General features: G+C 38.3%; 1 protein-coding gene and 1 long non-coding RNA gene across 11 annotated transcripts in view; one reads left to right on the forward strand and one right to left on the reverse strand.

Annotated features, from left to right (window-relative positions):
- Window positions 1–187: 187 nt before the first annotated feature.
- The window catches only part of nf1a (neurofibromin 1a), a 70,537-nt gene continuing 46,867 nt past the window's right edge, over window positions 188–23,857 (reverse strand). For 2 of the 10 annotated variants that reach the window (XM_017490765.3, XM_017490763.3), the window contains 24 exons: window positions 20,396–20,828; window positions 19,937–20,277; window positions 19,342–19,544; window positions 19,050–19,243; window positions 18,755–18,895; window positions 16,540–16,819; window positions 16,062–16,276; window positions 15,876–15,937; window positions 15,623–15,764; window positions 14,274–14,375; window positions 13,748–13,888; window positions 13,426–13,552; window positions 12,977–13,108; window positions 12,684–12,819; window positions 11,779–11,936; window positions 11,371–11,493; window positions 10,974–11,092; window positions 10,465–10,565; window positions 7,764–7,906; window positions 7,340–7,386; window positions 6,717–6,933; window positions 6,251–6,328; window positions 5,696–5,749; window positions 188–3,095 (listed from right to left, as the gene is read on the reverse strand). In XM_017490765.3, the coding sequence (XP_017346254.1) occupies window positions 2,950–3,095; window positions 5,696–5,749; window positions 6,251–6,328; window positions 6,717–6,933; window positions 7,340–7,386; window positions 7,764–7,906; window positions 10,465–10,565; window positions 10,974–11,092; window positions 11,371–11,493; window positions 11,779–11,936; window positions 12,684–12,819; window positions 12,977–13,108; window positions 13,426–13,552; window positions 13,748–13,888; window positions 14,274–14,375; window positions 15,623–15,764; window positions 15,876–15,937; window positions 16,062–16,276; window positions 16,540–16,819; window positions 18,755–18,895; window positions 19,050–19,243; window positions 19,342–19,544; window positions 19,937–20,277; window positions 20,396–20,828 (3,835 nt within the window). In that variant the 3' untranslated portion in view covers window positions 188–2,949. Of the gene's footprint in view, window positions 3,096–5,695; window positions 5,750–6,184; window positions 6,329–6,716; window positions 6,934–7,339; window positions 7,387–7,763; window positions 7,907–10,464; window positions 10,566–10,973; window positions 11,093–11,370; window positions 11,494–11,778; window positions 11,937–12,683; window positions 12,820–12,976; window positions 13,109–13,425; window positions 13,553–13,747; window positions 13,889–14,273; window positions 14,376–15,622; window positions 15,765–15,875; window positions 15,938–16,061; window positions 16,277–16,539; window positions 16,820–18,754; window positions 18,896–19,049; window positions 19,244–19,341; window positions 19,545–19,936; window positions 20,278–20,395; window positions 20,829–23,857 lie in introns of all 10 variants that reach the window. The other 8 variants (XM_053687159.1, XM_017490767.3, XM_017490764.3 and 5 more) reach the window with 7 other exon arrangements.
- On the forward strand, window positions 16,909–23,362 carry LOC108277819 (uncharacterized). Its single transcript, XR_001815176.3, has 4 exons — window positions 16,909–17,550; window positions 21,678–21,809; window positions 22,151–22,203; window positions 22,303–23,362. It is a non-coding gene; the product is annotated as an uncharacterized LOC108277819 (long non-coding RNA).

The raw sequence follows: 23,857 nt of genomic DNA on the forward strand, positions 1-23,857 counted from the left end.
GTTTGTAATCTTTGTGCCGCAACAATTTTACGACGCAGAAGTTTTTGCATGGAGTCAATATATATCAGAATTACCGTTCTTTTAGAAAATCTGTCTTGTTACCTTGGTATTATTGACTTGAGGAGACTTTAAAACCATTAGACTGAAAATACAAACGGCAAAGAAAAAAAATACTTAATACACTTGCTTGATAATCACTGTGACAGGGTAGTGGACAACTTTTATTATGAACACAGGTATAATTAAATTGCCATGTTATACATGTACAGCAACTAACTGCTTTACAAAAAAAGCAATACAATGTTTTATTTACAATCATATAACTTCCAATTTTACACAAAAATATTTACAGATGACTAATGTGCTGTTTACAGATGACTTGGTGCAATTAAAACACTGTATATGCTTCAGACCAACACAGTTTTGCATTATAAAATACACATTGTTACTTATTTTCTTTAAACCAGAAATCGGGATGGAAATGAGTAAGACGTTTGCTAATGTCATAGTTCATACACATTTCAAGGGCAAAGCATGCTACAAATTAACTGATGTGCAGGCAGAAAACTATCATGCCTGCATCTATAGCTTTAGATATTAGACTCCTGTATATCCTGAGAACTTCAGATTCAGTTTAGCTGTGTCCTATCAAATAGATGTCCGAGATTAACGAACTTGAGGAACAGAGAGGGAATATCACAGGCTTAAACCGACTCATCCTTACCCACTTCAGTCCTCTGTGTGGAACTGACATGTTCTAACGCATTAAGAGTGACCCTGCAATTGATATTACCAATCTGTCAACAAGTGAGAGAAACAGGACAACGCTGCAAAATCCCCAACTGAGAAGAGTAATACTGCATCACCTTTAAATGAGTGCAGTTTTATACAGACACTGGTATAACACACGAGAAGAATAAAATACTGTAGTTATAAGGCAATCAGAACATAAAGATAAAAAAAAAAAAAAAAAAAAGCCGATGAAAATAACTGCAAGACAGGTTTGGTCCCGATTCAAAAGCAAAGCACGAGCCACTGTTAATTAATAATGAACAAAACCCATATGCCATGAGCAAACCATTCAAATCCATTTGTTCAACATTGAGTGTTTGAAAACGGGTATAGTGGTTGAATAAATTTACCACAGAATCTCAATCAACAAATAACTTTGGTTTTCTTAAACAAGAACTGGGTAATGCATTTGGTAGATGCCCTTTTTAGTGTTACAGTTCCCTTTAAAAAACAGTCAACAAGACGAAACAAGCTCCTTGGAGGAAAAGAAAAAAAAAAAAGCTACAATGGTAAAGTGGCAAAAATAATTTTCGCCTTTTACTCTTTTATAAAAAAAAAAAAAAAAAAAAAACACGAGAGAAAAAGAGTGGGGAAAGGCTGTAGGAATATGTTCGAGAATATTGCACATAATCAGCAAACCTCCTCAGGCCTTGACCTTTCAGTTTAATGCATTGTGGATTCTCCACTGTAGTGGCGTCGTTTGTAGTTGAAAATGTAAATAAACTGCACATTTGTCCTCATGTGGGGACAATAGACGTATACACTTATAGACGAACACCTTCCATATGTTGACGCGTAACAAGCAAAGGAAAACGGGCCATATGAGTGTTATAAGACATGACCACCAGTCATGAAGGAAAACGTCCTACTCTCCTTATTGCAATCTATGTCACCATGACTCGCTCGCAGTGTCCAGAGAATTCTGTACCACTTTGCTAAATGCTTTCTGACTGAATGGGTACCAACAGCAGAGCACACACCCCATGTCATCTCCATCTCTTTCTGTCTTATGCCCTTTAAGCACACTAACATAAAACAGACACAACACCATATATTTGCAAGGTCATTTGAAATTACTTTTGCTCCCAAATGTCATTTTGCTATGCTCAGTATTATGGGAATTTAATCATATAGCACTCGTCAATATTATTGTTCTTGTCAATATTATTTGAATAACAGATGGTTATAAAGACACCGGTGATTATAAGGGATACTGTCACTGATTTTGAGTTAGCTAACTTCACAGAATAAATATGTACAGTAAATGCAGCAAGTAATGATAACTATATATTTGAAGATATGATTTTTTGTTTTGTTTTTTAGTTTTGTTTTTACAGTGCAGCAATGTATGGACATATGTATAACATGAAGAAAATTCTCAATAATTAGTACCTGTTTTTCCCCTTCTTCAGCTTATCTTACAAACTATACACAGCTGGTAGACCTGACAAAGGCACACAATGGACAGAACAACAACCCAAAATGTGTGAGCATCATTGTCATCATCATACACATAGTTTCGGTATATACATCTGCACGGCATCACGACGACGTCCGATCGCAGTCTGGATTTCAAGCCTGTTGATAACAGGGTCTACGAAGACCTGCGGATTCAATCGTCCAGGACAAATGGACCCAGGTAAATCCTGACTTTGAGGCCTTTGTTCTCCACAGTCAGTTTGGTCAGGTGTTGTAGTGGTTATTTAAGTCTACCACTGGTTTTATAGTCTTTTCAGACTTCGCTCACCATTACAGGCCTTCAGATGTTTAGCCCCAAAATCTCAGAACATTTTCAAGTAAGCTGCTTCTACAGTCTGTATAATCTTCTGCTTATCCTAAATATTAAATTAGCTTTCTTTATAGCCATGTGGATTCCTTCTTGTTCCCCTGACTATCAGAGTGGAAACTGAAAAGTCAGTGGTGAGGAAAAAGATATGAACTGCAGGTTTGCAACTTTTTCCTCTTCATGCACCTGTAAAAGCAAACATCCCACACAGGTAAACACTAATCTTCTGGCTTCCACACCAAACTAAGGTCAAACTAAAGCAGTTCTCTTACGCAAGGAACCATCTTAGACTGGAGAACATGGAACGGAAACAGTTTATGAAGGATGGTTAATGCAGCCTTCTGAATGCCGGGTCAGGTCTCAGAGCGTGTTCAGACGATCTTCTTGATGCTGGTGCGTTTGAAGCTGCCAGTGCTTCGCTGTTTCTGCACCTGGCTGGCTGAACCATGGCGCGCTCTGCCGCTGCTGCACAGGCTGGAAGTGGGAGACAGCTCCACGTTCTCCTTATCAATACCTGCTGAGAGACAGCGGGTCAAAACACATGCCTTCAAAACCCACACGCACCACTATACTGAGATATTCTAACTTCATATCAAAAATCATCACAAATCATTTGGGCATTTATACATTTGTGTGGTGACTTAGGAAAACCCCAAATTTCCTGCTCGTATTTTGACATTTTCTACTATATTTAGTTCTGAGTACTACTATTTTTTTTTTTTTTAAACTAAAATGTTTCTCTTTTGAATGCAATCAGAAGTTCTAGCATTTCAAAGTCTGTCTATTTATGTGCTATGGCATGTAACTATCCAGCAACTTGATCAATGCATGACATTATTCACTGTGTGGGGAAATCCCACTTATCCCAATACTGTACGTCAAACTATATTACTGGCAGGTAAACTCTACTTTGTTCAAACCCAGATTTTTCGTCACTTTTGTTTGTTTCCCAGACTGAGAGAAGGGTGTTTGTTGATGAATCCCAAATGCTGTCAAGTAGCATGGTGCATTAGAGATAGCCCCAAGAATCCCATTATGTTATTCCCTATACAGAAAGCATGTGTATTAATAGAAAGTCATTTGGGATTTCACCTGACTGTTGGAGAGGTTAAAGAAAAATAATCCAGCATAAATACTCAAGGTGTATGATTACCGTGCATAAGTAGATATACACATATCTAAAACATGATGATAAATCCAGTACCTAAAAAAGTAGATTAATGGAGTGCTTGTAAACATATTGATTTTGTTAAACAACAGAAGCAGAGGAGTGCTACACGGGGGTCTATACCTAGCCACTGGTGCTCATTGGATAAACTGGAGGTAAACATCAGATTGTAAAGAAGAAATACTCCAAGGCACTCACGTGGTGAAGTAAACAGCCTTTATTTAACTGAGGTAAATCATTAAAAACAATTGAAAGTGTGGATCTACGTGTTTCGGTTACACAGCCTTCTTCAGGATACACATCAACTGTTCAAACAAGTCTTCTTAAACTACTACTAATTAGTGGATCATCAAAGAGCGCTTGTCGATCTGTGGGAGTGGCTATAACTAGTCTCTTAATACAAAGCATAGCAACACAAAACTCACCTCACATACATATCGTGTTGATGTACACATATACATTTATATTGTGATGTGTGTATATGCATATGCATGAGAGGAGAGTTAGAGTATATCTACACTTTTACTCATTTTGAATGATAGCTCAGTTAATTAAAGGCTTTTTACTTCACACATGAGTGCCTTGGAGTACTTCATCTTCATGTGTTGATTTTATTGACATTTGATTTCTTGCAGGTATCAGATTTATACTAACAAGTATAAAATCCACAAATTGGCCAAAGTCAAGAATATAACTGAATACAAAAATGTAAAAATTGAGCCAAAAAAACTCAATTTTTAAACTTTATTTCCTAAACTCTCAAACAGCCAATAAAATAAATAATTAAATAGCTTACTGATTAAAAAACAAAAACAAAAAAACAAACAAAAAAAAAAAAACACTGAAGTCTATAAATTCAACTTAAAAAACAACAAAAAAAAAACCTAAACATTTCAAGACGATACTTTCCAGAAATGTCTTTAGATTTAAAATGTGTGGTATTACTAATCAATGATTTATAATATCCTGTAATACTTTATACAACGTAGTTTTTAGGCTCTGTACCTAGTCTGGTGAGTGGAGTGTGAGCCGATGCTTAATAAAGCCTTAATAATGTTAATAAATGACTAGGGTTTAGGTAGATACAGACTGATCCCTGCTCTGTGTCAGCAGCAGGAAATCTATGCCAATCTAGATGGATTTAGCAAAAAGATGGATTTTCCCCTCATTATCATATAAGCGGTAAGAAGATAAGGAGAGCTGCATGAGTAAGACAGGAAGTGGATAAATGCTGAAATAAATGCTGGATAAAAGTGGACGCATGCTGAAATCTTAAAACGGGTAAACTGAGAATTTGAAGAATAAATTAAGGACAGTAAATGAGAAATGAGCAGACAGGAGTTTTAGTTATTAAAATGTGTTGTGAGAGCACAGACTGCCCGGTTTCCTAACTAAACCCAACATGAAATTTTCTGCTCTGGGAACACACTTCAGTGAATAAAACTCCTATACACAATAAATGAAGTAATATAAAGTTTTTGTTTTTAAATTCTACTGACTGAGATTATATAAAATAAATCAAATTTTCTTTCATGACTCACTGTATATTCAATTTTAAATTCAGTTATATTTTTGATTAATTAGCTAGCCTAGTAATGACATTTGTCCATGCATAAATAGTCTGACTTTAAACCACATTAAATACCAGTAATGGCCAGAAGGTGGCACAAAACATGACTTCTGCATTCATGAACAGATCTTTCTCAGGAAGTGCAAATCCACAAAACTACCAACATGACATAACCTTTAAAACACTGATAGAAACACTGTAAAATTATGCAACATCACTTTCTCCCACCCGTGTGATCAAATCAACCAACAGATGGAAAATTAAGAAGTGGTTTTGTTATTCAATCTTACAAAGTAGCTTCCCTTCACTGAGCTCTGATTTCTTTTTCAAAATAGGCACCAAAGTGAAAGGAAGTGGCACAGCAGCAAAGGGTGAATACCTGGGAAGACGAGGTGTGGTGGGAATACAGTTGACTTAGAGCAAGGTAGAGAGGCTTCACACAGGCATGCACACGTACACACAAAGGAATGGAAAAGAAGGCAGACATGAGTGATATTCACAACTCAAAACAGAGGCAATGAATGAAAGAAACAGACATAAATAAGCAAAATGAATGAGCAGCCATTTAAGATCCTTGAAAGGTGGATCTGATTGGTGATGTTAAGCAGTCTGAATCATGGACTAGTGGATTCGTCTTAGATTTCATTTCTAAAAAGTAGTGCAAACATTAAGAATCTAATCTAAGTGTTATGGATTCATATTGATTGTAAAATCAAATATTGGGGAAATACAAGTAGCAGTCAGAGACTTGTATTTCCCCATTAGTTGATTTTACGATCTAGAGTCTAACGTTTAACTGGCCACTTTCAAACATCTATCCCACTAGAAAAAGAAATGTAGACAAGTGATAGTCACTTAAATCAGTTACCAAAGTGTGCAAACTATAGAACTGGACATTAATTGCCCATCACAGCTCTATAGTTTAGGCCTGTACCAGCGGTTTTCGGTGGCATCTCTTCTGATGTCCTGGCATGGGACAAAGTTGGGGAGCGTCTATAAACTATGGGGCCCTCTGAATTGACAGCGTGTCCCAAATAAAGAAGAGAGAGTGCAGTGAGGTTAATGTTTATACAAATGCACAGATGAGAATGCGTATGCACACACACACACACACACACACACACACACACACACACACACACACACACACACACACACACAGACAGACACAGACACACACACACATACAGAAAGTGAGAACATTGTAAACATCACTGAAAGGTTAGTGGCAATTCAATTCAAGACTCAAAGTCTTGAGTGGGAGTGTAGCAAAGGCAGCACAAACAAACATAATACAACAGTCTCCACACCTAACGTTAACCCTCTCAGCTGTTAGGAGAAACAGTTACACATGCATATACATTCTTCTGCATGCGCGTACGCCTGCAGAATTTTCTGACCTGGTGAGTGTTGCGACGTCGCCAACGAGGTCATGGAGTTGGACAAGTTGAGGTTGGCAGTGATGCTTAGCTGGCTCTGAACGATGGGTGGATACGGAGAGGTTGGCGTTCGCTGGGACTCCTCGCCTCCTTCCTCTTCGATACCCGGAAGGTAGGTATCAATCAGAGCATCCAAGAACTTTACCACTAGTTCAGCATAATCCGGGATTTGGGTTTGCTGCCGAGTGAAATAAAACAAGCCACTTGTTTTCTTTGGCGCTACACACTTGTTGGTCACATTGTGCACTGAACTAAACGGATGGAGAAATTGATCCCAAGCCACTCAACAGAATGAAGGATCTGCTGTCTGACTTCAATTTAAACAAAAGAGATTGACTCTGCTGCCCATATGTCAGCAGGCCACAGAATGCTTCTACTGTAAGTGAAGGCTGTAGCGATATTGATTCTGAGTAATACACAAATCATCTCAAATCCTTTTTGGCATATATATTAAAAAAAAGGGTATAAATAAGGAGGAAAAGTCTGGAGACACTATTCAAAGCCATAACTGCTTAGCAGGCTGAATTTCCTTCCTAACCTTCTTTAGGAAAATTAATGGCAAATACAAGACCGATTGATCATACCTTAGAGAAAGGGCCGGCAAACCTCCAAAGTCCATTAAAACCGAAGCCTTCAAGAGATGGAAGCAGGACAATGACAGAACATGTGAGAGAGAGAGAGAGAGAGAGAGAGAGAGGAGGAAGGGACATGAAGACGGAGGCAGAATAAAAACGACACAGTCAGCATACTCAGACAGCCAATAAATTAGTTTAATTTTAAACTAAATAGCACTTGGCCATTAATAAATATCCATTCTTTTTCCCCAAATTAAGAGACACAAAAATAATTTTTCCCAATGTATTCATAGATGAATATTTAATATCCAGAGTGTAAAATTTTTAAAGCTGAATTTTCAAGTGATTTTTTTAATCTATCAAAAAACAGAAAGAAAAGGCCTGAGATTAAGAGAGCATTAAGAATACGGAGAAGTGGGAGGTCTTTCTTTACTCTGCAGACAGGAGGGCTGGTACTGAGGGGGAGACTCCTCGTGGTAGACCACACTCTGAACGATGCCGTGAACAGGGTTCAGGAGGTTGGGGTCCTGGCACATGGACAGCAGTGTACTGATCTTTGAGTCCAGTAGATTGTGCCTGTTGCAGTAACACCGCAAACAAACAAAATTAAATGAAATTATTTTACAATGAAAGTCCACAATGAGCCAGTATAATACTGTGTGTTTGTGTCTATATACACTACCGGTCCAAAATTTTGAGACACCTGACTGAAATGTTTCTCATGATCTTAAAAATCTTTTGATCTGAAGGTCTATAATTAAATGTTTGAAATCGGTGTTGTAGACAAAAATATAACTGTGCCAACTTATTCGTTTCTTTCATTAGAAAACTAACATTTTATTTACAAAATTATTATTATTATTATATATATATTTTTTTAAATGGACTTGGAGCGAAATATTCCGAAAATCAGCCAATAAGTGTCGAGTGTAGGTGGGAACTCCTTTAATACTGTTAATACTGAAATCGGTTGAGAAAATGCTAAGAATACATTAGTGGAAATTCTAGGCATAAAGGGGTCTACTTTGAGGATGCTAAAATACTAAATTATTTCTTGTGTGTCATTCCAGAATTTTTATGACTTTATTAGTATTCTAAAAATTTGGAGAAAAAAAATAAACATAAAGAAGGAGTGTGTCTAAACTTTTGACTGGTAGTGTACCGGTACTGTACTTCAGTATATTCTGCCACCTACTGCACTACACACATCGATCTGATTGACGGTAGAATAATATTTACTAGGTGGATCAATTAGAGTACACAGACGACAGATGATCTTTTCAGAACGTAGAACCACTGAAGAAACCAAGCAAACTAAAGTGCAGTGCATCGAACACTCCTGACTGGACAATACACACAATACATACCACCTCACAGTTAAGCATATAAAGATCAAAGACTTCAAATGCAATAAAATCTTTGCCTCTGATGTACCACAGCTCATTGCCAAACTTTTTTTTTTTTTTTTTTTTTTTTACATTTTATGGAATTTGGCAGACACCTCTTATCCAGAGTGACTTACATTGATCACATATATACATTTGAGGCTTAAGGGCCTTGCTCAAGGGCCCAGTGGCAGTTTGGCGGTGTTGGGGTTTGAACTCATGACGCTCTGATCAGTAGCCCCAAAGTCTTAACCACTGAGCTACCACTGCCCACTTAACTTTGTGTTTTCAACCTAGTCAAAATGTGCCACATCAAAAACATCATCAGGAGCAGATGTGAACTACAGCTACACAGTTGTCCCCTCATTTCTCTCAGTCTGGATTACTGCATTTAACTAGCAAACTAGCCACTATACTTCATTACATTACATTAGCTACCAGCCTAGTCAATTAGGTTTCCAGGCAACCAAAACACATGACAGGGCAAGCACACTGGAGCTTCCACTCATCCACTGGGCTAATGAATTGATCATTTGTCCAATCATTTTCTGTATAAGCTACCTGTGCTCATTCTATCATATTTCCGACAAAAACGGATTATTTCCATCTTGCAGAACAGACAGCTTCACTGCAGAACAACAGAAGCAAAAAGTTGACTCAAGAGACAGTTGTGGTTGCTATAACTGCTTTTGTATGTCATCCTGTTAACTGTAAACAGACAAGTATGAAAACTGTCAAGCACTTTGACGAAGTTCACAAAGCTTCTAAATGAAAGCCTGCAGAAAAAGCCACAAACTGACAGACTATACATAACACTCAGCTCAGTCAGGCCAAGCACATGAATGCTGCACGAACAGCTCAACTCCTTTCCTTAATGTCAGAGTCTACCCTAAAACATTTCCACTCGTGGGAACTCCAACTTAAGTCCTATTCGGACAGGACTAGTTTTCTAGGGGGACGTTTTTCACACGTATTTTGCGATTTTAATCCTGTCTGAATCTGCCAAGTTTGGCTTTTCCTCACACAACCACTGTAAAAATCCCAGAGCAAATTACCTACTGTTTTTCAGCTAACTCTGTGATCCTCTGAGAAATCTAATCCAGTCCAAATGCGAATCGCTGTGATTGCAGATAACATTTTTTCACAAGGCTTTTCCTTGTGTGTTTTGGCCAATGTGAACTACCGTAGAAGCTCTTATGAGCACGTTTTCTGCTTTCTGCATGCAGTTCAGTATGGATGTAGATGTTTTTTCTACCCAAGAAATAAAAAATAAAATCAACAAGAGCAGCCAAATCACAAATTGTTAAGAATGGCCACTGTAATATCAGTGTCAGGTGATTCCTCACCTTCATTTCTGAAGTATATACTGTTTTAATTATACAAGTAATCAGGTCTATAAAATCATGTGAAGTTTATTTTAGTAAGTTAAAATAAATAAATCTAATTTTAATAAATTAAATCAATAAATTAAGAAATTTACTTTTTAAATTTAAAAGTATTTGTGCATGCAATGCATGCATCCCGAGCGCGTGATCTTTTGCAACACCCAGATGTACAAAACAGACACTTCCAAGAATTGTAACTCAAACTACGTTTAGAAAACTAGTTCCATTTGAAAAGTGCTAACACAAGCTTCTGGTTCACAGGCTCTTTAAATTCTCTGCAGATGAACTGTCCCTTCATGCCTTCCAACCTTTCTATTTGCTGTGCCATATGGGTAAAGAATGTAAATGGATAAGGAACACTCACACCACGGGGAACACCTTTGGAAAAACCACACTGGCTTCAGCCAAATACTCATACAGAATCCTCTGGTGGAACTCATCAGTCGAGTACTTCACTTGTGTGGCCTGTTACACAAAAGAGACCTTACAACACAAATAGCATAGCGTAGAATACAACACTTAAGAGCACTTAAATGATCTATCAGAATATGAACAAATCTTCTTAGAATGCAGTATAGGCACTATATCAGTGGATTTAGTTCCACAATTATCAAATTTATTATCAATAGTTATTAGCCTGATTGGCTGGTCGCTTGAATTATATGGGTTTAATCCAAACATCAATAACTCAAAAACAAGTAAACCTATAAATAATGTCAAGTTGGGCCTAATGTGTTCTGCCATGGTAATTGTCAGGAAGTTAAAATAAAAAAAAAAAAAAAGCTCCAACAAATAGCCAGAAAATGACTGTATTTTAGAAGACAGAAAAGATGGAGAGCAGTGAGGTGAGTGGACCTGGCCAGAGTTTCTTACCAGCACAGTAAGAAGCAGCATTTGGATCTTGGGGTCAGTGAGCACCTCCTCATCCAGCAGTACGTTGGACTCGGACACAGAGACCTTGCGCAAATGGGAGTTGGCTATTCTTTGTGTCTCTGAAGGGGGACAGGAGAACATTGAGATACTGCAGTCCCTCTGTAAAAATATCACCTAACCCTCAACTTAGATAGATCAATTACATTCATATTCTTTAATTATTTACATCTTCTAAGATCACTGAATACAAAAATATTATAAAACTTCTCAACTTACTACCTAAATATACTGATTAGAAAAAGTATATGTACTGTATCTAAACATCATATCATTCATTTATTATGAGCAGTCATGCTCAGTTCCCTGATAATCTGCACTAGGCTCTGAAAAGTCATACCAATGTCATAGTCATTCTCAGCCACACGCCTTATTTTCGGAGGAGTGGTGATGCCTGTTTCCATCTCTGGTCTCTTTGGTGCTTTGGAGTCTGATATCAGATGGTCAAAACTCTTTCTGGTGCCTAAACAATAACAACAACAACAACAACAACATCATCATCATACAATTAAGACAAATCAGTACAACATTAAACAGCACTGTAGCCCTGAGGTTAGACTTAGAGATGATTAAGGTTGGGAATAAATAATTTAAACACAAAACTTAGCCATTTATTTTCATGAGTAATACTTCACCACTCTATGAACTAAACCTTAAACCAGCCAGGAAAAAAATGGTATACTTCCAGCAATCCCAGAGTTAATATTCATCAGAACACTCAAAAAAAAGAAGTGATCTGCATAGTTACCCAGTAGCTTCTTGGCATTGGCCTGTGAAGGCTGCCCCATATCGACACTCATGGACTTGCGTGTGCGTGGGCTAGTCTGCCCCATTGTGGGATAATATGCTGCCAGGTAGCGTTCTGATACTTTGGGCGATGTCCATGGCTGACTCTCCTTTAGTGGCCTGCCGCATCGGAAGGACAAATCAATAGACCGGCTTAAAATGAATAAATAAATGTTTAATAATGATTTAAACTAATAAATGTTGAATCTCTCCCAACCAAGGAAGTTAACTGATAACAGTAAGTCTCGTTTATCCAAATAATTACATAGATTTCTTTGGATGTAAAATAAGCAATATTGTCTGTTAATGAGAGTCATCTAATACAGACACACTGATCACTAGACAATTGCAAGAAATCGTTCAAAACGTCTGGCTGCTGGAAATGAATTATAGCTACAGATCTGCAGTTGATTATGATCATAATGATAACAATAAAAATGTAACTCGTTACATCAATATCAATAACAATTTATTGTCATATTATTATTTAAATGGCACCTTTCCCAAGCTCAAAAAAGTTTTTGCCCATGTCTGAAGTCTTGTTTGCTTTAATTTATTTTATAATAATATTTAACACTATGTTTGCTCCAATGTGACCAAATCCAACAACTTTGTAAAGGAATCATGGTCAGCTCAAATAATTATATATTATTATTATTTCATAAATAATAAAAAATACATAATAAATAATTATAAAAATATGCTTTACAGAATACACACACACAAAATTATAACTGGCATCTAGCAATGTGAAAACATTTCAAATGGTGGAAGAATAATTCTCCAGGTGTATCCTCATGGTATCCTTTTCACTAACACTAAAACAGTAAAAAGCAACACCTCTTTAAAAGGGGTTGATGATCTCACCTGCATCCAGGCTCAGGGTGATAAACTGAGTAAGTGTCCACAGGGAAGTTCTCCATGGTAACATCTGAAAGAAGCAAAGACTTCCTGTGTTTGAGACTGCAGCGGCTGCGCACCTCTTCCGACACCGTGAGCAGAGCTGCAAGAGAGAGACAAACACACACACACACACACACACACACACACACACACACACACACACACACACACACACACACACACACACACACACATTAAAAACAGGACAGAAATTATTATGAATATATAGTGGGAGGGTTTCTTTTCTTTTCCCTCACCTGCCAGGTAGGCCACACTCTGAGTGTTCACCTCAAATTTGTCACAGTTGCGGTGTTTTCCCACCAGACCCAGAAGTGTGTGGAGGATACGCACTGTTCTTGCAACCGTGGTTGAGGATGGGTGTCTGTAACCTTCAGAAAATATAAAGGAGAGCTGAACCAAAACATGTATTCATTTTAAAGAATATGCAATACCTACACAATGGAACACACATCACTTTCTCTTTCTGTCTTTATACTTAATCTCTATGTAATGTGGGTTTCCTGCTTGAAAATAACTAACCACCTTGGGGTGAAGAAAAGCAATTTAACAAGTACAGTAGTCCAGTGAATATTCAGAATGAAATGCACATCAACCATCAAAAAATGTATATAATAATAATAATAATAATAATAATAATAATAATTCTGCAGAGGGTGATCTTAATGCTGCTTGTGTCATCTTTTACCTTTTAGCAGATGTCCCACTAGTGCAAAATTGAAGTTGGAGTTAAAGTTAAGGCCAACAAAATGGTCCATTTGTTTACAGTCCCATTCTAGAGGCTTCCGAATCTCCATAAAGACCTCCTCAGGACTCTACAAAACCGAGAAAAAAAGACTTATAGCATTGCAAACACATTAGCCAAACTATATCCTTTACTCAAGTTTCGTTTTTTGTTTTTTTTTTGCTACACAAACGTATATATTTTTTACTATACAGAAGCAGACCTAAATGGTTCATATTTTGTGTGTGTCTCTCTGTGCGCATGTCCTTCCTTCTCTGTTTAATACCTTGTCATTAAACACCCGGAGGCTGTCGAGTGTGTGCAGGTTCTGCTCCAGCAGTGCAGTCCCTGCTGAGTACAGATTTACCTCATCCAGCTGCAGTACTGCTACTGCCACCCAGAATAAGGCCTTGTGCATGGGAGAGTCCTGAACACACACACACACACACACACACACACACACACACACACACACACACACACAATATGGTCCAAACCTATTAACCTTCATAGCTTCATAATGTTTCTCATCAAAGGGTGATTAATGTAGCTCTTATGTACTTTGTTGTGACTAACGTTTTGGTGTTTTGCTGATTTGCTATAAATTAATTGTACCTTTGTTTTGAGTAAAAAACACCACTGACTCCAAAATGGTAATTGTTTCAGCATACCAAGCTATACATTTTACTAATATTTTGTCAACTCAGTGAACTCTCAGTGCAAGCACAGTTACAAAAAAAAAAACAAAAAAAAAACCGCAACGATGTGTATTTTATCTCCAGCAATTACAGCAACCTAAAGAACCACAGTACCTGACTGAGGAGGGGTTGTAGCTTGGTGAGAGCGATGACAGTGGCTTCAATGAGAACCTGACTGTTGTAATTATCCGGCCCTTTTAAGCAGCTCTCCAGCCCCTGCAGAGGAAGAGCATTAATGTGGCTGGCCAGTGAAGCATAGCAGCAGCAGCTAGAGATACATTGCCAGGATAAATGTCTCTAAAGCAGTCTCAACAGCATGCTGCATTCTGCAGATAGGAACACCATTTGACACGCACAGAGAAACAAACAGCCTATTTAAACTCTCCCAAGAAAGGTGAACAAGTTACAGCGCAGAGACTGAGCTAGAGTGTGAGCATTATTAAACTACGAGCTTGTCTGAAGAATGATAGCAAGTGACTCAGCAATATTTAGAGGATGTTTTCCAAATTATTGTACGAGTATGAACTAAAGTAAAATTCAATTGATGAGACAGAAAGTAAGTGATAAATCTTTTAAACACACCCAGTACTGAGGAATCATTCAAACACATCGTAAGGCCTTAAAGGAAAACTCCACCCGGAAACATACGTTTACACTGAACAATTTGTGGTGTGCTGAGTGATTCTGGTGCTAGTTTGTTGTTTGGTGCTCTGTTTTCATTATTCCTGGGAGAAGTTAGTGGTTGTGTGCCCTGCTGACATTACAGGGGGACACTGTAATTGCTATTGTTTAATATAAGAACAAAAATTCAACAATCTCTTGGTTATCCCTAATAAAAATAAATAAATAAATAAATAAATAAATGAATACATACATAAATAAATAAATAAAGATCAAGAGATTCTTTTCTCAGTCACTACTTTCCAACCACATTCAACAACATTTTAATGAGAAATCCATCACTGAAGTAGAGGAGACAACAACTGGACTTAAAGTCCCAGAATGCAATGCCACTATACAATGCATCTGTGACGAGTTACGGCAGAGACTCGGCTAAGTCGGTTAGCAATGTACACGATGATGAAAATGACACCGTTGATTACAAGATTAGCTTTGGAACCTGATGTGTTTGAGCAGAATGTAGCAGCAGATGAGAAGGTGAGAGAGCTGGACAGACTAAAGCACTGCTGCATCACTCTTTTCAGGTAAAGACAAAACAAGAGCTAAATGCAACTATTGGCAGAAATAGACCAAAATGTTGAAAGAAGCTTAAATGAAAAAAGTCATCTCAGAATTTGATTACAAAAATCAATCTTTTACACAATTGAAGATCACATGTTACCTACAAAGACTGATATGAAGTGGGTTCAGGGTGGATTTTATCATGTTTTCATGAGATTATGAAGGTAAACAGTAAACTAGTAGATTGGGGCTAAGAATGTGGGATAGGGGTAAGCACTCACCCGGTCAATGCTGAGCAGAGGACTGGCTTTGCTGAGGATCCGGATGATCTGTTTGATCTGACCATGAGTTACACGTTTACTGATGCAGCCAAACACCACCAGCGCCCGTGGCTGCAGAGACGGATTATACTGGAAAGCAAATCTAACCAAAGACACATAGCACAACAATCAATGAGCAGTCAAAGAAAAAAAAGAAAGAAAGAAAGAAAGAAAAAAACAAAAAACAAATAAATATTCATTTTTATTTACGCACTTCTGAGCTAACTCTGTCCACTGGTCTAACCATTTGCACCCGGGAATGTCCCTCATACAAGCCTAAGAAAGACAAGAGTATCTTCAGCATTGGATGAAAATATCAAAAATATAACATCAATCATGTTTCCATTGTGGCAAACAGGGTGTAGAAGGAAACCATTAAACACATAAAACTCAGACAAACCTCCATAATTTCCAGAAGGGCTTCAGTGACAGTCTCTAGCGAAGACAGGGCAAATGTCTCCCTCTCGTAAGAGCCTGGAGAGAATGAGCGGTCTCTGTAGCTGGAGCGGAATGCTATGACCGCTGCTGATTTGACCTTACTGATGCCAAACAACAGGTAGAACTTGGGCAAGGAGAATTCGGTGAGACTCAGTCGCAGCACCTGTTTAGTCTCCTCTGCAGAGAACAAAAGGAGAATGGTGATACGATGGCAGAGGTGACACTGGAGTGGAAATATAGGGCCCCTAGGTAAACCAGACCTCAAGGGGCTTGTAGTGAAAGTGCATTTTTATGAAATGAGATAGGTGCTCAAAAGACACAGCGTTTAAACAATGCCCAGGAATTAGTGTTTAACAGTGAAGCGTACAAACCGTGCTACACAGAATGTATAACAGTGTGCACTTGCATGTATAAACATGAACGCGTATGTGCATCCTCACCGCTGAAGTTGAGCTGGGAACAGGTACACAGTGAGTGGATGATGTTAATGACCAGGCCGTGGGTGGAGGCTCTGAGGGACAGGGGTCCTGTAGCCACCAGCAGAGTGACCACGTGGAAAAGGTAAGGCAAGTGGGCCGCCACATCCAGAGAGTTATTAAAGGAAAGCATGAGCATGTAGCGCGCCAGAATGGCGATATCATCCCACATCAGGTGCTGCTCCAGGGTAGGAGTAGGAGACAGGCACGTCTTGTCAATTATCTTGCACATTCGGCCAATCACCTTCGAAGCATAGAAGAAAGAGAAGAAATATTAAGCTAGGTATTGAACAATCAAAAGCATACATAAATATCATTTTTTGTGACATTTGACACAAAAATTCCTTGGTCCTGAGTTAAGATCGGTGGTCTTAGAACGCATAACGTGATGCTCACCATGTTATTGCACAATACGTTATAAAGTTCAGCATAAGCCAAGATCTTACTGGGATCATCTAAAGTGTGACAATCTGCTAAGACCACTGAAATAACAGTCTAAAACCAACTTAAGATTTAACTGCCAATATTTGCCACAAAGATCAAGCAGTTGTGTCCAGAAAAGGTCCAGAGTCCTTTTTAAAAATCATACAAACTTGCCAGTAAAATATTCTAAAACAATGTCATTTTTGTCATCATCTCTGTGCGTCATGCACCTAAACATTACTCTCCACAGGCTTATGACCTCCTCAATAAGGTCATGTTTGGGCCTGTATTTGACCTCCGAGTCTGATGTTGTGTGAGGCAGAGAGAAGGCAGATGTGATGACTGGACAAAGCCTGCCCTTGTACTCTCAATCTGGCATGTAGTGACATCAGCAGTGGCTGGCACATGCTAGCCAAACAGTGGTCAGCACCCACTCAGTGCAGCTATGAGCTTAAAAATATAGCAATGACAAATGGAGATAAGTAAACACAAAGACAGATCCTAATGCTGGCGCTGCTTCGTTCAAGGACTACAATGCCCGGGACACTTGAGGTTAGTGGAATTTAAATCCAAAGGGTCAGCTTTGTGCTATGCTGCCTAACAATGATGTCCATTCACTATATTCACTAACAATTGTTTATAAAAAAGGACCGTGCGTCTTGCTAACTTACTATTGTGTGTGTACAAGGAAGCGCATCTACGACTCCAGGGTAGGCATTTGTATACAATACCTCAAGATAATGGAGTAGCAGAGCAAGCTTGGACAAGATCAGTGAAATGTTTCTAGAGCACAAAAGGCGAGGAACCTTAAAACAAATTCCACTATTTTTTTTTCCTGTGAGAAAAGGACTTTTTTTTTTTTTTTTAGATCCTTTAAGAATTATGAAAATTTGTAATCATATAAACAAACAAGGCTCTTAATGTAAACAAGCTTCATAATTATAATTTGACTGCTTACTAAATGCGTGTCAGGTCATGCATTTAATAGAATTTTGATTAGTAGTGTTGATAAAGTAGCAAGAGTTGCAATGGAAAATAGTTAATGTCTGGAAATAATTAATAATGGCTGTTAGCAATCAAAGATAATGAGCCAAAACAGTCTGACTAACAGCAAGGTCACATTTTATACCACAATGCCAGTGAATTCTTTAATCTCATTGGTAAGAAGGTGCTGATTACTCACCGCTAAATCAAATCACAAGGTTCTTTATGTGCTCCTTCTAATATGTTATAGTCCCTATACGAACGATTTGTTCACAGGGATTTGTACGGTGGATGCTGCACATAATCTGAGGCTAATAATATACAGAATTTTTTTATATTTTTTTTGTTTGTTTTTTTAAAGTGCTGTTATTTAACAAAGGATAATGTACAATCATGGATTATGGAAGGAGTCTCCAGTGTCAGTGCTTTGCCACAGTAAAGTATTGAGAACAGGGGAGTTTGTTTTCTGGTATCTCCTCAGAGAAATAAAGTCTCATGGATTTAAATCATTAAATTAATCTATAAATTGATAAAAAAAATATATAAAAGAAATTGTTGACAAATTACTGTGGTATAAAATAAATAAAACACTTTGGGGTGTACTGTTATAGGGAAAATAATCAACATTCAATAATCAATGATTATTTGTTTGTCTCCAAGTCCTGTTATGTTTATTCCTTACTTATGATACACCACTAAAAAAAACTAAAAAAATAACCCCAACATATGAATGTCTAGAATTTGGTATCTAAAACTGGCAATGAAAGCTTACCTTGCTTGAAACCAATTTAACATTTCCAGATGCCAGAGCCACAGCTGTATCAGCCATTACTTCAGCTTTGATTGATCCCAGACCCCCAGTAGCGCTGGTCTTTATGAAGCTATCCAACACCACATCGAGCAGGTCTGATATCTATAAACAAAAAAAACACAAGTAGGATTTGGAGCACTTGTGTAGGCGTTGCAAGTTTTAAGAAGCCATGTATGCGTACAAGGATTAGATGATTCTGTAGAACGTCTGTAGAAGGTGAAAGAAAGTCTGTGCCGGTGCACAAGAGCAAACCCACCTGGCCCAGGCTGCCCCAGATCTTAGCCTGAATTGATGGATACATCTGCTTCTCATTGATGGTCATGGTGATCAGCTTATCCAGAATGGCAGTTACGCGTTGCCGCTTGGCATCATCATTGTGCTTACAGAAGCGCACCAGGTTGCGCAACCAAGGGGTCATATATTCCAGACACAGGTGCTTCAGTTCAATACCTGTAACACCAGCAGACACAGGAGAGGACGACTCAATCTGATACACTTAATTGGTCAGTGGTGTACAGATATGAAAAGTGTGCCCGTGTAGTACTAACTTGACTTGCTGAAACCACTGATGCATTCTTCTAGAAACTCCAGGGTGAGGTGGGGTTCATTGGCTGCTAAAGTCTTACTGATGGACACAATAAAAAGGGTGTTGTTTGCTGGGATGCATAAGCCAGATGTTTCCAGGAGTTGCCCTTCAATCTTGAGGTTGAAGGTGCAGGTTAAGGCACACAGAAGGTTGTATGCTGCTGACCTGTGGATGGCACCAAAATAAAATAGTCACATATAGGCAACATAGATATCGTGGTTAGATAACTCTGAAGAGGGGGATTCTTTACTTAATCTGTAAATTCAGAAAGAGACAGGACTAACAACCTCTGAATATTTATCAAAGCAACTGATGTACAAGATTTTGCATGTTCTTGGCTCTCAAGTAAGTCTTTTTTTCATTGTCTTGTCAATGGCAAGTTCAAGTGCCTGCCAGCTGAACTAAAGACACACAACACCCACATTAGCATTTCTAATCAGCTCAAAGCAACAAAGAAAGAAGCTGCCGAGTAAAGAGGAGCACTGTTTCCATAAGAACTGAGATGCATTGATTTATCCATGCCTGTAAAAATGACAAAAGCAAAATGTGCATTTTACCTCAGGCTGGGGTCAGAACTGCCTAAGTTGAGGAGGGCAATGTTGAGTAATGTTCCAGGCACATCTTTAGGCCTGATTTTGGTGTGTTGGGGAATGGAGTCAGGCTGAGAGAGCTCCCAGCGTGTACGGATATGGATGATGGACTGCACTATGGCATCACATTCCTGGTGCATAAAGGTGAGGGGTGTGCCTTGGTTGGCGATAGTTAGTGTGAACTGGTTTTCATCAACAAGGCAGATCTCTTCAATCTCAGAGGCATAGTAGATATCATTGAGGAAGACTGACTGGCCCAGAACACGGGTACGCTCAGCTGAGGTTACTTGTACAGCTGTGGATCCAACCTGGGTAAAAAAATTTAAAACGAGCTCTTTAATACAAGGACATCTCACAAGACAGTTTTACTTAATAACAAGAAGCATTTGGTCAATTTCCTTAGTGGAGATTTATCTCCCAAAATACCTTAATGGACACTTTTGTGTCTTTGTGAGCAAGCTTAAGTGCATTATGGAAAACTTTGAGGTCCTCCTCCAGGGCCAGGGTTGAAGCAGGCAGCTTCTGCTGGTCAGGTTCCACGTATTCGGCAAGGCGTGCAGGCGAGTCAATAAACAGCAGCTTCTTACTGCCTTTTAGACCAGTCAGCAGACGCTCATGGTATTTAGTGTATTCACGCACCCAGGTGTTGCAGTTATAGATAAAGACAGCAGCCACATTCTCATAGGCAAAGTTTGGAAACACAACAAACCACTTGGAGAGGAAGTCAGTCTTGAAGCGGTTGCTAGGGCCAACATGGGTGAGGTCCACAACTATCTCGTAGTGTTTAGCATAGTATGGTTTGAGTGTGAGTAGTACATGGTAGATTAGGAGGTCACCATTGATCTGCCCTGTTTTGAACCTAAACGGAAGTAACAGAAACGTTAAGAGGTTATAGGTCTTCTTTTAAAAGGTGATCACTTTAAATACTGAACAGTTACATTTATCACATTGTAAAGCAAAAGCCATCTTGGTGAATTCAGTATAAATATTAAATAGCCATGGACACAATAGCAATCCACAAATGTGTTTTTACTCAAACTGGATTTGTACTCTACCCAAATGTTCACAAATATTAGTTAGTTATAGTTACATTTATATAGCGCTATTCTAGACAACCACCACTAGTGTGTAGAATCCACCTGGATGATGCGAGGACAGCCATAGTGCACCAAAACGCCCACCACACACCAGCTATTGGTGGAGAGGAGAGAGTGATGTAGCCAGTTCAGAGATGGAGATTATTAGGGGGCCATGATAGAGAAGGGCCAATTAGATGTCCTGGGATTTTTAATTACCACAGAGAGTCAGGACCTCAGTTTAACGTCTTATCCGAAAGAGAGTGGTGTTTTTACAGTATAGTGTCCCTGTCACGATACCAGGGAATTAGGCCTCACACAGACCACAGGGTGAGCACCTCATGCTGGCCTCCTTAATACCATTTCCAGCATCAATCTTAGTTTTCCCCAGGAGGACTCTCATCCAGGTACTGGTCAGGCTCAACCCTGCTTAGCCTCAGTGGGAAACCAGGCATGAACTGGAGGGAGATATGCTCTGGCAAATGTCTTCCTAATTCTAAAAATTTCATGAAATATATATATATATATATAAATAAAAAAAATTACAAACCCATAAGATATTCTAAATACATGTCTGTCAGACCAAGTTTCTATTTTGTGTCAAGTCATTTATGTTCTACTTTTTCTCATAGAACTAAGACGTCTAAATTCAAAGACCCCTCTAAATAACTCTACAAGACGGGGACAGGAAGTGTTATTTGTATCTTGGGCTCATCCGTTCTTCTGCTAGTTTCAATAACCTGTGCAACCCAAGCTTTAAGCAGGTAAGTGTTGAATATCTCTTAACATTAATTTTTCATGTATCTAATTACTGTGTTAATTGTGTGCCACAGAATGCAGATATTTAATTTCTTCTAACCACAGTACAATTACATAATATTTAAGGTATAAGGTATACTGTAGCATTACCTTTATACACACACACACACACCCCACTGAAAAACAGATTTAATCTTTATAACTTTCTCTACTGATCGTGAACAACTAAATAAAACGTTAAACTTAAAACTGAATGAACACAAACCAATTATGGCTGAAGTTAAATAAAGCTGAATAAATTACAATGTTCATAATATTTACCAGTCATGTATTATCTTTCAACTAGAAGCAGCACAAAAGTTTGTCTCCCCAAGAAGAATCTGTCTGGCTATTTTTGTGGTATGTCTTTCATTCTGGCACTCCATGACTTGATGGGTAATTATTTGAAGACTAATATCTTGTTTATTCTTAAAATAAAATAAATTTGTCTTGTTCCAGTTTCTAAGCTGGTATGGAAAATACTACATCTCTCAACAACACCTTAATCACTAATGACTTCAAGGACCAAACAAAAGCTCCAGATGGTTCAAATGGTTGTTTCATTGATCCTCAGCTAGCATTCATAGTAGTTGCTGCATCTGGGAGTCTAATGCTTGTCCTACTAATATCTGTCTTGGTGCTGGCATGTAAGGTCATCACTTTAAAGCGACAGTGCCAGGACCGACGCCCAACCCGCAGTAACATGGATCTGAGAGGATCAGGTCACTGGAGCACTGAAAGAGAAGAGGAAGGCATTGTAGGACCATGCGAGACCAGCGTCCTGCTAGAGGAAGTTAAGAGAGATGGAGAAGAGCAGGAAGAAGAAGAGGAGGCTATATTGCATCAAAGCAACTCGGACAACATCGATGAGGAAAATGTCTTGGCCACCATGCAGGGCTCCACCTCCAGAGATTCCTGCATAGATCCTGCTAAGGAACTGGAGAACATGCCTTTGGTGGTGTGAGCTTGCATGTGTCTTTCACCTTCAGTGATAAATGCTAACCTTAAAGCAGTATCTTAAAAGATGCTATCTGTGATTTAACCATGTAGATTTTTTGCTGTTAAACTGTTTTTTTCCTACCTGCTCCCTTTTCTCTCTTGCATTATTTACATTTAATTTCAAAGTCTGGAACCTGGCATTTAATTTTTTTCTGTTAGATAAGACGTCTGTAATGGATGATAATTAATATAACATGATAATAAAATTAAAATGATATTCATCTTATATTTAAATACCACAAACACCTTTCTATGTGATATCCATGGATTCAACTAAGCTAATAATACTGCTTATCCGAGATGAGCAGGTAATATAGTAGCTTGTTTTGTAAAAATGGAAATTCTGGTTTTAGAAACTGCTGTTTATACAAAGACAGAAATGTATTAGTCACCCAAATTTTGCTATATCTAGTCTTTCTCTCGACCATCATAGGTAGCAGATAGGTTTTTAAAATATTTTTCACTTCCTTTGTAATCAAGCATGGCAAAATAAATTGCTAATTAAAAATAATTTGATTTGTGTTTGTGCTGTATTTACTCATGTTGGTTTACATACTATATTTATACATTAGTTGCATATGTTATAAACTACTTTCAAATCTAGCACGCCACTATCCATGGTCTCTTTTCTCTCATTTTTTCCTTTAACTTCAACTACAGCCTGACTCCTCAGAATGTCTAAATACACCGTCAGCTGTTGTAATACACATAATACAGTGCCCTCCACTAATATTGGCACCCTTGGTAAATATGAACAAAGAAGGCTGTGAAAAATTGTCTTTATTGTTTAACCTTTTGATCACTTGGTTAAAATAGATATATTTATTAAAACACAAAAATATTCTGTTCTCATGGATGAACAACTGCAAACAAAACAGGTTTATCCAAAAAAAAAAAGAAAAAAAGTGTAGTGTGTGCGCAACAATTATTGGCACCCTTTTAGTCAATACTTTGTGCTACCTCCCTTTGCCAAGATGACAGCTCTGAGTCTCCTATAATGCCTGATGAGGTTGGA

The sequence above is a fragment of the Ictalurus punctatus genome, chromosome 17 (assembly GCF_001660625.3).
Source record: "Ictalurus punctatus breed USDA103 chromosome 17, Coco_2.0, whole genome shotgun sequence".
NCBI classification, from domain to species: domain Eukaryota; kingdom Metazoa; phylum Chordata; class Actinopteri; order Siluriformes; family Ictaluridae; genus Ictalurus; species Ictalurus punctatus.